This window comes from Periplaneta americana, chromosome 2, assembly GCF_040183065.1.
Source record: "Periplaneta americana isolate PAMFEO1 chromosome 2, P.americana_PAMFEO1_priV1, whole genome shotgun sequence".
Lineage (NCBI taxonomy): Eukaryota > Metazoa > Arthropoda > Insecta > Blattodea > Blattidae > Periplaneta > Periplaneta americana.
Genome location: NC_091118.1, coordinates 31,933,099 through 31,948,255, shown reverse-complemented (window position 1 = coordinate 31,948,255; position 15,157 = coordinate 31,933,099). Strand labels below are relative to the sequence as shown.

General features: G+C 38.2%; 1 protein-coding gene across 1 annotated transcript; it reads right to left on the bottom strand.

Moving 5' to 3' along the window:
* Positions 1–3,258: 3,258 nt before the first annotated feature.
* LOC138691843 (UDP-glycosyltransferase UGT5-like) lies at positions 3,259–14,497 on the bottom strand. Its single transcript, XM_069814359.1, has 3 exons — positions 14,285–14,497; positions 11,361–11,580; positions 3,259–6,361 (listed from the first exon to the last, which is right to left on the bottom strand). The coding sequence occupies exons 1-3, from the start codon at positions 14,439–14,441 to the stop codon at positions 6,100–6,102; spliced, it is 639 nt and encodes a 212-aa protein (XP_069670460.1). The 5' UTR covers positions 14,442–14,497; the 3' UTR covers positions 3,259–6,099.
* Positions 14,498–15,157: the final 660 nt, after the last annotated feature.

Here is a 15,157-nt window from a genome sequence, read left to right as displayed (position 1 = left end):
CAACTATGGAATTCACAACACATTTTTAACTTCCGAATACTATATATTATTTTGTGCGAGATCGTGCGTATTTGCTTGTTTTCCGCACAGAACCAATACCCAGTAAGTGTGAAATACCACATTCAGTATTCCCAACGTAACACACATAACAATTTCCCTCTTCTTACCGCTTAAGCGCGACATTCATTTTACTGCTTTAGGCTTTTAACATTATTTTTAGAGACGTTTAACATATTAATAATTATAAATTGGAACCTTACCACTGCAATTTCACCTAAATTGCAATGTTAATTATTGTTTTTAAATATTTGCAAAAATTAAGTAAACTCTACAACACCACAAAAGTTACTGCATTTGTAATGCAAGTAACATTAAGGAAGCCGTGAAAAAATCAACAAGATTCCAGATGCCGATGTTATTACTGCAATATGTTATATAAATAATATTGTTAAAATATTAAAATGAAAAATAAATCATTACATAACCTTACCGTTTGTTTTAAGTTCGCATTTATAGACTGGGGGGAAAAAAGACAGACGTATATCACTGCCTGCTGGAGTATAGTAAACTTAGAAAACATTGCTTTCATGTTCTCGGAAATTAAAAAAGCTCAACTACGTTTCGCTTTTTCAATCTTTTCCTCGACCATGAAAACGTCAACATACCGCTCTTGTAACGTATATTAGGGTAAGGTTGCCATCATTGGACCAGCGCCACGGATGGACCACTTCTGTTACTTTTGTCCTTCTGATAATTGTTGCGATCTGGTGAGTTTATTTAGTACTTCCGTGTACAAAGAAGCTGCCATGTTAGTTACGAGGTTCTGGAAGAGTTCAGACGCACGTGCTGTGTTCGTAAAGTTATTTCAACATTGTGATATTGTGTCGAGCATAATTTTAAAGTTCATACGACAAGAAGATACACGTTTTTATAGCGCTCAACTTACTTCATTGGGAAGTGTGATTTATCTGCTTTGCATTGATATATTTAGATACGTTGTTGAATTTTCAGCTTTGCCATACACAAGCGGAGAGTAGAAACGTGCACTGTTTCCACCATTGGACCACTAAGTGATTCCATGAATGGACCACTGGTCCATCCATGGGCACGCCTTAATATAAATGAACAACATGTCTATTTGAGCTTTATCTTGACTTATATAGCTTATTAACTAATAATTAAACACAAATATATTTTATTGTGGTCCACTCAGTGGCCGAGTGGTTAGAACGCGCACATTTTACCGCTGGGGTTCCGAGCTCGCGTCTCGATCACTCATGGTACATGGTACGGGTCTTTCCACGGTGCAGAAGAGGACCAGAAAAGTAATAGCCAAGAAAGGAAAACAACAAGTCGGGTCCATTGCAAGCGGAGAGAGAGGTATGACTACTACTGCTGTCTGTTGCGCCAGTGCTGCTGGCCAATATATTCCACTGATGCTGATATTCAAGCGTACTCGAGCTAAGGATGAACTAATGGATGGAGCACCACCGGGAACAGTGTTTGCATTCAACCCAGATAGTGGCTACATATACAAAGAGTTGTTTGTAAAATATTTACATCATTTTATAGACACTGTAAAACTATCGAATGACCATAAAGTACTACTTCTCTTGGATGGGCATACAACACACACTAAAAATCCTGAAGCACTGGATCTTGCTCGACAGTGTAGGGTTGTACTACTTTCCCTTCCAGGTCATACAACACACAGAGTCCAACCCTTAGACGTCTCTTTCTTTAAGCCATTAAGCTGCTATTACATTGATGAAATGGAGAAATGGTTGAGGTTGCATCCAGGACGAGCGGTAACCCAATTTTAGGTGGCTGAATTATTTGGGAAGGCATATGGGAGAGCAGCTACTGTTGGGACAGCAATTAATGGCTTTGCCCGTGCTGGAGTGTGGCCTGTAGACAGAGATGTCTTCAAAGATCATCATTTTTCTACTGCAACTGTACTGCAACCCAGTCCAGTGGTCGAGGAAGTGCCAGTAGCAAAAGACACTTCAACAGGAACAAAAACAACAGCATCAAGAACCACAGTAGCGACCTGTTCAATCACAGAGAAAATTCCAGCAGTAGAAGCAACGACATCAACAAAGAAGACATCGACTGTAGGAGCAGCAGCATCAACAAATACAGCAGCAATCAATCCGATGTGTGAGAAAGTGCCAGGAGCAGAAGCAACAGGAAATGAATCAGCTGGAGGAGCAGCAACGCAGATAAAAGTAACCGAAGGTCCAGGGAAGGACAACAATTTCACTGGCTCTAGTAGTCCTACAACAAGTAGACCTAGGCCTAATTATAATTTGGTCGTTCCTCTCGCTGAATTATCTCCTTTGCCAAAAGCAGCTACTGCTGTTGCAAGCGCAAGAGGAAAGAAAGGCACACAAAAAGCTCTCGTCCTGACAAGTTCTCCGTACAAGCAGCAGTTAAGCAAATCATCAACAGGTTTGAAAATTAACATATCCTTCAAGTGAAGATAAGAAAGTTCGTCGGAGTACCAATAATGACTGGTATTGTGAAATATGTCGAAGTCGGTCATTGGAGGACACGATCCAGTGCATGACATGCAGGCAGTGGGTACATGAAAACTGTGCAGGAGTGAAAAAGAATGTGAAAACATATTTTTGTTTGAATTGCATATAAGGAACTGTACAAACGTGAAAATAAAAAAAAAAAATATTTTTGTTTGAATTGCATTTAGAAAAACTGTCCAAGAAATAAAGGTAAAAATAGAATTTATTTACTGCCTGCTACATGATTCAAGTTACAGTGACAACATGTTGTTTACCACTGTGAGATGTGAAACCAGTAATTTTATAACCCATATTTCTGAACACATGCAGGTTTATTCATCTTTGAACTTTTTAAAAATTCAGTTGCATTGGGTATGATTGTATTTGTTTATCTAACCATCTGTATCATTTAAAATGAACCAAATGTCAAATATTTTGTTATATACATCATTCAGAGTGTGTTTAGGAAGAAATGTTTTCATGAAACCCGATGGTCCATTCATAGAACCCAACTGGTCCATTGGTGGCGCTAGGTCTCCATGAATGGACCGCTAGGCGAAAAATTAAAACCGTTCATTGTTTTTTTCGAAGTTGTATCTCGATATTGATTATTATACGGTTGATAGTCCTTCATACCAGGAATTCATGAAATTTAAAATCATAATATTTGACTCAATAGTTTTTCTTAAATTCGATAAAGAAGTTATGTGGTCCATTGATGGCAACCTTACCCTACTATTTAATGTACAGAAGTACATATGATATTTCCATGCAGATATTCTGCGTCGGTACATTAAAAATAATATATATGATATGCGAAAGACGGCGCTTATTCCGTCGGATCCCGGCCAACTAGTCACTCATAACGAGTGCACCTCAGCACATGTGTGGACTTCAGTCCTACGTTCATAGAGCGTATTCCGAATCTCACCGTTGAGCAATCCGATGGCATCACGGTGTTCCGAATTCCACCGATGACGTCATTGATGCTCCACCGGTGTCGCACCGGTGCCATCAACTTGCAGAGGTGGTGGCAGTCTCCATCAGCCGCCATCAGTGAATCTGATTGTTTCTTGTATAGGGCGGGAATTAGCAGACGAATGACATCGTGCACTGTTGTGTCATGACGGTGTGTTCTGCTTTAGTTCTGCTGTATTGTTTGTAATGAGCACAACGTAAAAACAATATATTAATGGCTTATGAGCGAACATATCAACGGACGAGTTATTACTACCGATTCAAGAAATAAGTTGTTTATGATCTCTTTTCTTTGAACGAGATGGCAGTACGAAAATTTCGCAGAATTTTGCTAGCGTAGCACAGATAACCACTTACACGGTCGCCATGACAGCATCGATTCTTCCAGCAGTTTTGTTCCTTATTTTCGTTGCAACGTGACGTCATTGATCCCACCGGACCGGTGAGATTCGGAATACGCTGATAGACATCTATGACGTAGTGCAGAGGGCGGCCACTAGAGGGAACCCAAGAGTTGGAACTTAATCTGAGACGATTCTGTCCGGCGCCGGAGTGGGTATCCGGTGAGGCTTAATGGATAAAGCATCAGCACGTAGAGCTGAAAACCCGGGTTCAAATCCCGGCGCCGGAGAGAATTTTTCTCCATTCCATTACTCTTTCGTCGTATTCCGAATACAAGCTAATTAAAGAAATGATACTCCTGAATAGTTCATTCTTTATCTGTATTATTCTCTTACTCTTAAAACTCAAGAATAATAGTATTTTACAAGCAACTTAAAATTAGTGTAATTCTGAAAATTCTGGGATTATGAAAAGTTTATATTACAATTTTTGCTCAGAACGTCTTCGGAAATAAGCTCTGTAAGGGACGGTAAATCCTCATGAATCACCGTGTACAATGTGATACACCCGTGCGTTTATTGGCATGATCCTCCTTCACCAAAAGATGGAAACCTTTATTGTTATAATTAAGTCTCAGGTGAAGTGGGTTGTGACGTATTTGTTTATGATGTGGTTGTATATTTCAGTTTCTTATACCGGCCGGCAAAGAACAGTTTCAATCAGACTAACAATAATCGCTAGGCCTATCTGACCATGTTACCATCGATACTGTGTTACTACAGGGACATCATTTTATTTTTACTTCAATTTTTATTGTACCTGAGTTTTTGAATGTACTTCACTTCCCACCCCTTCTACTAATGAAGTTCAACCGTCCTTCACACAGAACCCAGGCCGCATATACAGTCATAGTAGCGTTACGGTCATAGTAAACAGTACGTTCCAAAAATATGTTCGCGTTTTCCAGTGACGAAAGAGCTTTCAATATTGAATCATTTTCGCACAGGTACTGTCGTCCATTTGCCTACGTCGTATCCCGGTTTCCCCCACCAGCTTTTATTCGCCTGGGCTGTCTTAGCTCTTTTCTGAGAACATTAATTTCTGTTAGGAATTGGACGTCTATGTAATATTATACAACTGTTTAAAATAACTTAAATAAAAGGGCCTCGTTAAGTAATTAACTGTCACGTGATTTCCTCCCTTTCTACCACCTTACGAAATAACCACTTGGACGGACAGTAGATAATATGTCTGAGTAATTTTATATTTTCGGATCGAGCAGAAGTGAAGATTGAATTTACAGTACGTAAGGTATTCTTTTATAGAGTAGATGCAGACTTATTTCAACATGAGTTACTAGTACGAAGAACGAAACTGGTAATTGGGATTACGTACAATAGTCTATAGTGCGATAATATGCACATTAGAACTGAAGCCTGTATCGAAATGAGCGGCCACCATTTTAAAAAATGTGTTTAAATATCCATATTATGATTATTTTTCAATTTAACTTCATTGTCTATATCGTACGCTAATGTGATGTAGACAGTATAATATACACTACATAATGAATAGGCTACGTCCACATGGACAGGTCAGTTCGTGAGTAAAAACACTCATTGTTAATACTGTACTGTATTTTGATTAAACAAAAACATAATGAAAATGATCAATCTCAAAAGCGCAATATTTGCTAGTTTATGTAAATGGATGAACTACTTTTTTTTCCCTCCTATACGTAGTAAAGTGATTTGTTTGTATATTACGTCTGTATCATGAACTCCCTCCTATACGTAGTAAAGTGATTTGTTTGTATATTACGTCTGTATCATGAACTCCAGTCGTGGAAGGGGATAGAAAACGGCGTTGATCCAGAGGTATAGGCAAGTTAATATTAAAAATGTTAGTAAAAATAAAATGATGTCCCTGTATTATCTTCTGCGCTGACTATACAAAACATGCCGTGTGCAACGTAGCCACAACTAACCTGTTTTCTTCACTCGGGGAACAAACGCTGGCATTTAGTGATGACGGAAGTCAAGTACTAGTAGTGACTGAACTGATCACCTTTACAGTATAAAACCAGTAAAAAAACACTTATTTGAACAAAACAGAATAACTAGCTGGCGAGGAAGGTACATGAACCTGCCTAATAGCTATGTAGCCTACGATTGCCATCCCTTTGCGATGAAGAGTGTGTGCCTTTTCTAACTTCTTGTGAGATGGAACTAGAGGACGAACGCTTCTTGACTGCAGCAGGTTACACATTACCGGTCACCAGTTTGAGCATTATTTTAAAGCTGTAAAATACAATAAATCCCAAGAAAATTAAAAGGGCGATAATCGCAAGTATGACGTCCAGTAGCAGATATTGGTACCAAGTCAGATCTAGTGCTGCAGATCGCAGATGTGGCGCTCCACGATGTCTGATGACGTATTCTGTCCAGTAGATGGCAGTGTCCAGCGCCGATTGCGGACGATCTCTGAACAGCTGTGATAGACGCTTGGCATTTGTACGGTAACTGAAACAATTGTTTGCAGGGTCGTCATTTCAGCTTTTACTTTCACTTTTACTTGGGAAGGGGCAAGATTTTTTAAGGAAATATCTAATAGGGAATATCGTGTGGCATACTTTCTTCACCCCATTTCTTCGGAAATGTACTACTTGACCATTATATACTACCGGTCAAACGTTTTCTATCACCTATAACAATTATGGATTTGTGGTTACAACAGGGTTTAGTTTTGAATATTCTCTCATATTATAATGCTAGAGAGAGAAAATAGTTATTTTGTTGGTCTATTTAGGTTCTCCGATGTATTTGTACATTGAAATAAACTAGTTGTTTTCATAACTGATCGAAAACTTTTGACCGGCATATATATATATATATATATATATATATATAAAATTGAGAGAGAGGGGGGAGGGGGAGGGAGAGAGGGAGGGAGAGAGAGAGAAAAATATGCCGTGACAATATATATAATATTCAGGGTGTAACGAAAAAAGTGAGAAAAATTTCAGGTATTGATTCTTACGGTTATATCATCACGTGTCCAGCCACCGACGTAACTCAGTCTGTTAAAGCGCTTACCTGCCTGCTCGGGCGCGGGTTCGATTCACGCTTGGACTGTTATCTGGTTGAGTTCTTTCCGAGGTTTTCCCCAACCGTGAGGCGAATCATCTGCCTCATCTCATCTCGCGAAATACTATCTCGGTACCATCAATTTCATCGGCGCTTAAATATAAATAAATTATGGTTTATTTAACGACGTTCGCAACTGTAGAGGTCATATCATCGTCGCCGGTGTGCCGTAATTTTGTCCCGCAGGAGTTCTTTTACATGCCAGTAAATCAACTGACATGAGCCTGTCGCATTCAAGCACACTTTAGTACCATCGACCTGGACCGGGATCGAACCCGCAACCTCGAGCACAGAAGGCCAGCGCTATACTGACTACGCTACCGAGACCGACTCGAAGTTATATAACCGAGTAGTTGATACAGCGTCCTTAAATAACCAACTAAAAACCTGTCCGGAATTCCTTAGTTTCTGAGTATGACTTGGTAGTATGATCATAATGTACTCTGTACGTTTGTTTGCTGGAATTATTATGATGCATTCTTTTAACATTTTCTTAGATGAACTGTTCAAAATGTCCACCTCCTGCCTGAATACAGACTTCAGCTCGTCGTCTCATCTTGTAGGCCTATATACATGTATAATTTGAACCATGATATCAGACACAGTGAACATATTTTTAAAGTTAATTATTTTCCCCTATTTTAAAGTTTTTTTTTAATTATTTTAAATCACAAGTGTTTATTTATTTTTTATTTTATGGTCTAGTTCGTTAAGAGAGAAGTTTTATATAATATTCTTAATGAATTTAGTGAAACTTACAGCAGAGTCCTTATAGGCCAGTTTCTATCTGATGCTTTTCCAATTCACTGCGGGCTAAAGCAGGGAGATGCACTATCACCTTTACTTTTTAACTTCGCTCTAGAATATGCCATTAGGAAAGTTCAGGATAATAGACAGGGTTTTGAGTTGAATGGGTTACATCAACTTCTTGTCTATGCGGATGACGTGAATATGCTAGGAGAAAATCCACAAACGATTAGGGAAAACGCGGAAATTCTAGTTGAAGCAAGTAAAGCGTTAGGGTTGGAAGTAAATCCCGAAAAGACTAAGTATATGATTATGTCTCGTGACCAGAATATTGTACGAAATGGAACTATAAAAATTGGAGATTTATCTTTCGATGAGGTGGAAAAATTCAAATGTCTTGGAGCAACAATAACAAATATAAATGACACTCGGGAGGAAATTAAACGCAGAATAAATATGAGAAATGCGTGTTATTATTTTGTTGAGAAGCTTTTGTCATTTAGTCTTGTCAAAAAATCTGAAAGTTAGAATTTATAAAACAGTTATATTACCGGTTGTTCTGTATGGTTGTGAAACTTGGACTCTCAATTTGAGAGAGGAACAGATATTAAGGGTGTTTGAGAATAAGGTTCTTAGGAAAATATTTGGGGCTAAGAGGGATGAAGTTACAGGAGAATGGAGAAAGTTACAAAACACAGAGCTGCACGCATTGTATTCTTCACCTGACATAATTAGGAACATAAAATCCAGACGTTTGAGATGGGCAGGACATGTAGCACGTATGGGCGAATCCAGAAATGCATATAGAGTGTTAGTTGGGAGGCCGGAGGGAAAAAGACCTTTGGGCAGGCCGAGACGTAGATGGGAAGATAATATTAAAATTGATTTGAGGGAGGTGGGATATGATGGTAGAGACTGGATTAATCTTGCTCAGGATAGGGACCAATGGCGGGCTTATGTGAGGGCGGCAATGAATCTCCGGGTTCCTTAAAAGCCAGTAAGTAAGTAAGTATGGTCTAGTTCAGGATTTCCCAACCGGTGTGTCGCGCAGCCTCATGGAGTGTGTCACGGAATTTTGGAACAAAAAATAAATGTTATGCCATCTAGCAAGTCTCTTAACAACGCATTTCTTATTCACAACGAAGTCTTTGATATGGTACATTTTATTCTGAGACAGACTTTACCAATAAAAGTGAACACCTGCAACAATACGTAGAAATTCGTATGATCTTCCCACTTAGTAAAAAAAAACACTTCATAAAAACAGAGTTTAGAATCGTATATATACGTGTGAGCTGGTGATAGTGCGACTATTTTGTCAAAAGTGCTTTATGTAGATTTTATCATGGACAATATTTTAATTCGAAAAAGACAATCTGAATCAAGCTCTGAGTTAAATGATAGCAGTGCTAATTCAAATAATGTGAGGGAAAATTTCCTTCAGGGTTCACAGAAACGTAATGCGTTTCATAAATATAGTGATGAACACTTGTAATATGGTTTTAAGTGACGTGGAGATGAATTAAACAAAATCCCAAGTGTCTTATACAGGGACATCAGTTTATTTTTACTAACATTTTTAATATTACCTTGGCTATACCTTTGTATCAACGCCGTTTGCTAACCCCTCCCACGACTGGAGTTCGATGATATGGCGTAATATACAAACAAATCACTTTACTAGGTATAGGAGGGAAGAAAAGTAGTTCATCCATTTACGTAAAGTAGGAAATATCGCGCTTTTGAGTTTGATCATTTTCATTAGGTTTTTGTTTAATAAAAATACAGTATAGTATTAACAATGAGTGTTTTTACTCACGAACTGAGCTGTCCATGTGGACATATTCATTATGCAGTGTATATTATACTGTCTACAGCACATTAGCGTACAATATAGAGCATGAAGTTAAATTGAAAAATAATCATAATATGGATATTTAAATACAATTTTGAAAATGGTGGCCGTTCATTTCGATACAGGCTTCAGTTCTAATGTGCTCTATAGACTATTGTACCTAATCCCAATTACCAGTTTCGTCCTTCGTAACTAGTAACTCATGTTGAAATAATTCTGAACCTAGTCTATAAAAGAGTACCTTACGTACTGTAAATTCAATCTTCACTTCTGCCCGATCCGAAAAGATAAAATTACTCAATTAATAATAATAAAATTACTCAGACATGCTATCTACTGTCCGTCCAAGTGGTTATGTCGTAGGGGTGTAGAAAGGGAGGAAATCACGTGACAGTTAATTACTTAACGAGGCCCTATTATTTAAGTTGTTTTAAACAGTTGTATATTATTACGTTGACGTGCAATTCCTAACAGAAAATAATATTCTCACAAAAGAGCTAAGACGACAGCCCAGCCACTAGCTGGCGAATAAAAGCAGGTGGGGGAAACCGGGATACGACGTAGGCAAATGGACGACAGTACCTGTGCGAAAATGATTCAATATTGAAAGCTCTTTCGTCACTGGAAAACGCGAACATATTTTTGGAACGTATTGTTCACAATGACCGTAAGGCTACTATGACTGTGTATGCGGTATTGGATCTGTGTGGAGGACGGATGAACTTCATTAGTAGAAGGGGTGGGAGTGAAGTACATTAAAAAACTCAGGTACGATAAAAATTGAAGTAAAAATAAAATGATATCCCTGTATAAGGAAACGTTTTGGCAAATCACTCGATGGTGCCGAATAACCTAAAAATTTATTTAGAACTGCCTCTTTCATATTCATACTTCACGCATTTAATTATTTAATTTTCTTTGCGTATCCGATACATGTTTCGTCAAACCCTCAGTAAATAATTTAACAAAAGCGAGTGCTTACTATGCATGAGTGCGAAGGATAATGTAGATTTCAGAACTGGCTATTTTTCATGTGAAATTTTATCTCTCTTCCATCCGTTTCCTCTAATTTTCTAACCATCTTGCTACCACTGAGATTGGATCCTGCGGGTGCCCTTGGTGTGAATCAGCATTTTTTCTACCATGAGAATAGTGAAAAAAAAGGAACAGACTACTGCATCTTGAAAATGATTTACGTGTTGGTCTGTCAACCATAAGGCCCCGTATAGAGAAACTCTGTGCAACTCACCAAGCGCAAACTTCACATTAATTTAAATAGGCGACACCCAGTATAGATAGGTTGAGATTTTGACACAGGTATTGCACCTTCGTTTTTTCTAATGCCACCCAAGTTGCTGCTTGTTTTCTTTTTAGAATTTTCGATTACGTGTTAACGTCGACCTATCTGGAACACTGGATGTCCGACACTACATAGAAATTATGAGTGCCTTTTTTCTGGCGGAACGCGCTGGAACGGCTTAGACCTTGAAAGTTTTACTGTGCAATTATTAACAGTAATCATCTCCCCGTTCGCTATAAAATATTCCACCACCTTTTTCTCTAGATGAAAGCACTGATTATTATTATTATTATTATTATTATTATTATTATTATTATTATTATTAAAAACAAATGTGTCGCGATATCGTAGGCGTCCAGTAAAGTGTGTCATCAGTCAAAAAGGTTGGGAACCACTGGTCTTGTTTACAGCACTTTACAGTCCCGAATAATACACGGCACTTATCATGCCATTGGGAAATAAGATCAACTCACCTGGGATCATGCAGCACTTTGTTCAGAGCCTTGAGGACGTTCTCTGTTGTAATGGAGTCGTAATCTAGATGCACAGCCACTCCTTTAGAGACGTAGTTCATGATATTGAGTGGCTGATCAAGTATGACGGGTATGCCTACCATTGGAACGCCGGCGTAAATCGCTTCTTGAGTTCCCAGAAGCCCGCCATGGGTTATGAAGACTCGTACGTTGGGATGCTCTGAAACGGAAGAACGTTGGCATTGATGTCGTGCAAATTAAATTTACAAATTCATTAAAACGTAAACAGCCTAAGAGATTGTATAATTTTTCAGATATTGAGCAACTTTGGCCTTATTAATAAATCTTTGAATAGTCTCGAAATGTCAAATCATTTTAAGGGAACGGGGCAGTGATATGGGGTGAAAACTCCGATATTTTATTTTATGTTAAAGTTAAAACTGTAATACACGTATATAAGTCCTAAGACATTTATTCTTCTCCTTTTTTGTATAAGCTTGAAGTGTGTTAATGACCAGATATAGAATCTTGCCATCTTTTCCTTGGTCTCCCAATGCTTTTCGTCTTCCCTCAGGTATACTCTCTTGTACTCTCCTTACCAGTCTATCACCTCCCATTCTTGATACATGTGATTACCATTCTTCTCTCCTTCTTATAAGCCATTCTTATATTTTTTTCAGTCTTACTAATAAACCGTGTAGAGTTTTTATACGAGACTTATGCAGAACTGAAACAGAAAACGTTACTAATAAACCGTGAATAAGCTATGGACGTATAAACAGGCTGTAACTATACAATGGGAATTGCTTTGCAGTAGTTATATACATGAAACCCCTTGTTTAAACGTTGCATATAGCGAAAAATTGGCCGCCCCTCTAACAGCTGTTCGTATCGACTGTCATTTTATGAAGATGGTTACCTTGTAACCACAGAAGAACAAACCAAAGATCATAGAATTATTAGAATAATATTGCTGTAGCTTGTACTCTTTGACCAAAATGTAGTGTGGTAATCGATTAGAGCCAGTTGTACTATCGATATTTAACACCCCACACTAGAGCGCTCTACCGGATGCAATACAGAACCTCAGATATTCTATTACCTTTCGTAACGAACTAATGACGAAACTATGACGTAGCTGTGTAACAGTTATACTGTTATACACGACGTATGTAGTGATTATTAGTAAGGAATTTACACACGACTTATAAACGAGCTACTCATTGTATAAGTATAAGACAGTTAAACGTCTGTATATAGAGTTTTTATTAGTAAGACCATTTGTATATTACATTCTTCTCTCATCTCTTTACTTCTCACTCTGTTCTTGTCTTTCCTGTTATTCTTCTCAGCATATTCATTTCCGTTGTTTCAAGTAATTGCCTTGTTTTTGCTGTATCCTCTCTGGTTTCTGCTGCGTATGTCATTATTGGTGTTAACAGTTTTTTATACTTTCATCTTTGTATGTTTTTTTACATATTTATTTTTCCATATGAAATCATTTAAACACCCTAACACTCTTGATGCCTTAATCGTTTGATCCCTTACTTCATACACTAAAAACCAAAGCATAACTTGAATGAATAGATTTTTAATTAAATTCGAAGAAATCTCAATGGTGAGTGGAGAAAGGCGTCCAGGAAGACAAAGCGAAGCTGAGGAATCAACAGAAGCACCCTAGAATGGGGTGAAGTGATACAGGGAGGGTGAAGTGAGACGTGGGAGCATCTATGGAACAAAGTGTTAGAGTAAAAAAAAAAAAAAAAAAGAAAGACATTTGTTTTCATTTTTAAAGTTCAATGCAATTCTATATTTCGAAAAGAAGTCACTGACATGAGGAACAATGCTGAAAAAATTCTGTAGATTACAGTTAGGGCACAAATGCAGATATATTTTCGTGTCAAAGGCTGTATACACATAAATAATACATAGTACATACTTCATTTATGCCGTACTACGTAATTTATGAATGAAGTCAATGAATGAATGTCTGGTTTTGTGTTCGCATTGAATACATTTTTAGTTTTTTTTTCGATAATACGAGGCGCATTCAGAAAGTAAGTTTCCCTATTAAAAAAAACACACACACACTTTCAAGAAAACATTAATTGGCAACAGGTACAGCAATGTTTCAGCTATTTTTCAACATAGCCGCCATCAGAATTGAGACACTTGTATCGCGGGATCAACTTTTGTATCCCTCTGTCGTAGAACTCTGCCGCCTGTGAATGGTACCAGCATGTGACAGACGTCTTCAGCTCTTCGTCGTTGCCAAACGCTCACCGGAGGACAGGAATTTCTTGAGGTGCAAAAAAAAAAGAGAGCGAGAAAGAGGGGGGAGAGGGAGAGCGAGAGGGAGGGAGGGAGAGAGGGGAGGGAGGGAGAGGGATAGAGGGAGGGAGAGAGGGGGAGGGGGAGAGGGAGAGAGAGATGTTCGGCCCATAGACCTGACAGAGCTGCCGATGAATTTCAATCGGCGCAATGCTTTGTGCATTATAGAACTTTATCACCGACCGAACCTCGCAGGCGGCGGGAGAAGGAATAAGAACTTCCATTTCGGACCACTGCTGCCACGCTACTGGCACCAGGCGGGACCTGTCCGACTGGCATATGTTTGATACGTCATAGATTTGTTACGCATGCGCAATTGACAGTTTACTTTCAAGGGGAAAAATCGGGAAAGTCTCTTTCTGGATGAGCCTCGTAATTAAGAAAATAAAGTGAAAAAAATTATATCATTTGTTGCTTGACAAAAGGATTAAATTGTTGTTAATGGCGTAAAGTATATATTGAGAAATTACCCGCCAACTTCGTGAAACGCGTCATTATTAATTGAGGGTACAGACAACGTGAAATGGATTCGACATTTCATTAAACATTCTACTTAAAGATACAGATATCCTGTACATTGATACAATACGTACTGAGTATCTCCAGCTGTGGTAGCCAGGTTGCAGTCTTGACATTATCCGAAAGTCCGGAAATGTTCCCAATCTTCCACAGAACTCGCTGCGGTAACTGTGAGAAAGCGTCGATGAATGCCCGCAGCTTGGTTTCTGTGAAGGTCTCGCTACGAATCATTGAGCCCAGAGAAAAATAAACGACTCCCTCTTTGGCTTCATCGAGGTACGTCTGCAAGTCCTGTAGACTAAGAACAGATCACTTAATTCCAGAGGCAGCTTGTCTTGCTGATGGTAAGTTAGGCCTAATGTTGCACGTGCATAAATATTTTAATTACCACCATGTTTTAATAGTTAATCATGTATCAAGGTTTTTAAAAGTAGTTTTTAACTGATGTATATTATAGGATTGGAGTAATTTGGATAAAGACTAGTCTTTATTTTTAAGTTTAGAGACCCATAGCCTATTACCAGATAAAACTTTTCAGTCTGTTTTTTTATAATTAGCTCTGAGAACGTCCAGAATGTTTCTATTGCATTTTCAAGTATGTTGGCTTCTTCTCATCATAATAATAGCAATTCTAGGTTTAACTATACACAGTTAACCTCAAGGATGGATAAATTTGAGTGCAATATGTTTTGTTGAAGTGAAACATGCTTTAAAGTCCTTATAAAATCAAATTATCCCGGCCATAGGTTCGTGTATGTATCCTAGAATAGAATGTAGAGATTAAGTGGGCACTTAAAAATCTTAATTAGACTTACCAAGATATACTTCAAAGATTTATTTGTCTTTCACCAATCATTAATTTGTGTGTGTGGGACATAGTGTGTTCCACACTAAGTTAGTTACATTTACCTATAATTATACCGAATTTACCCCACGTGTTAAATAGT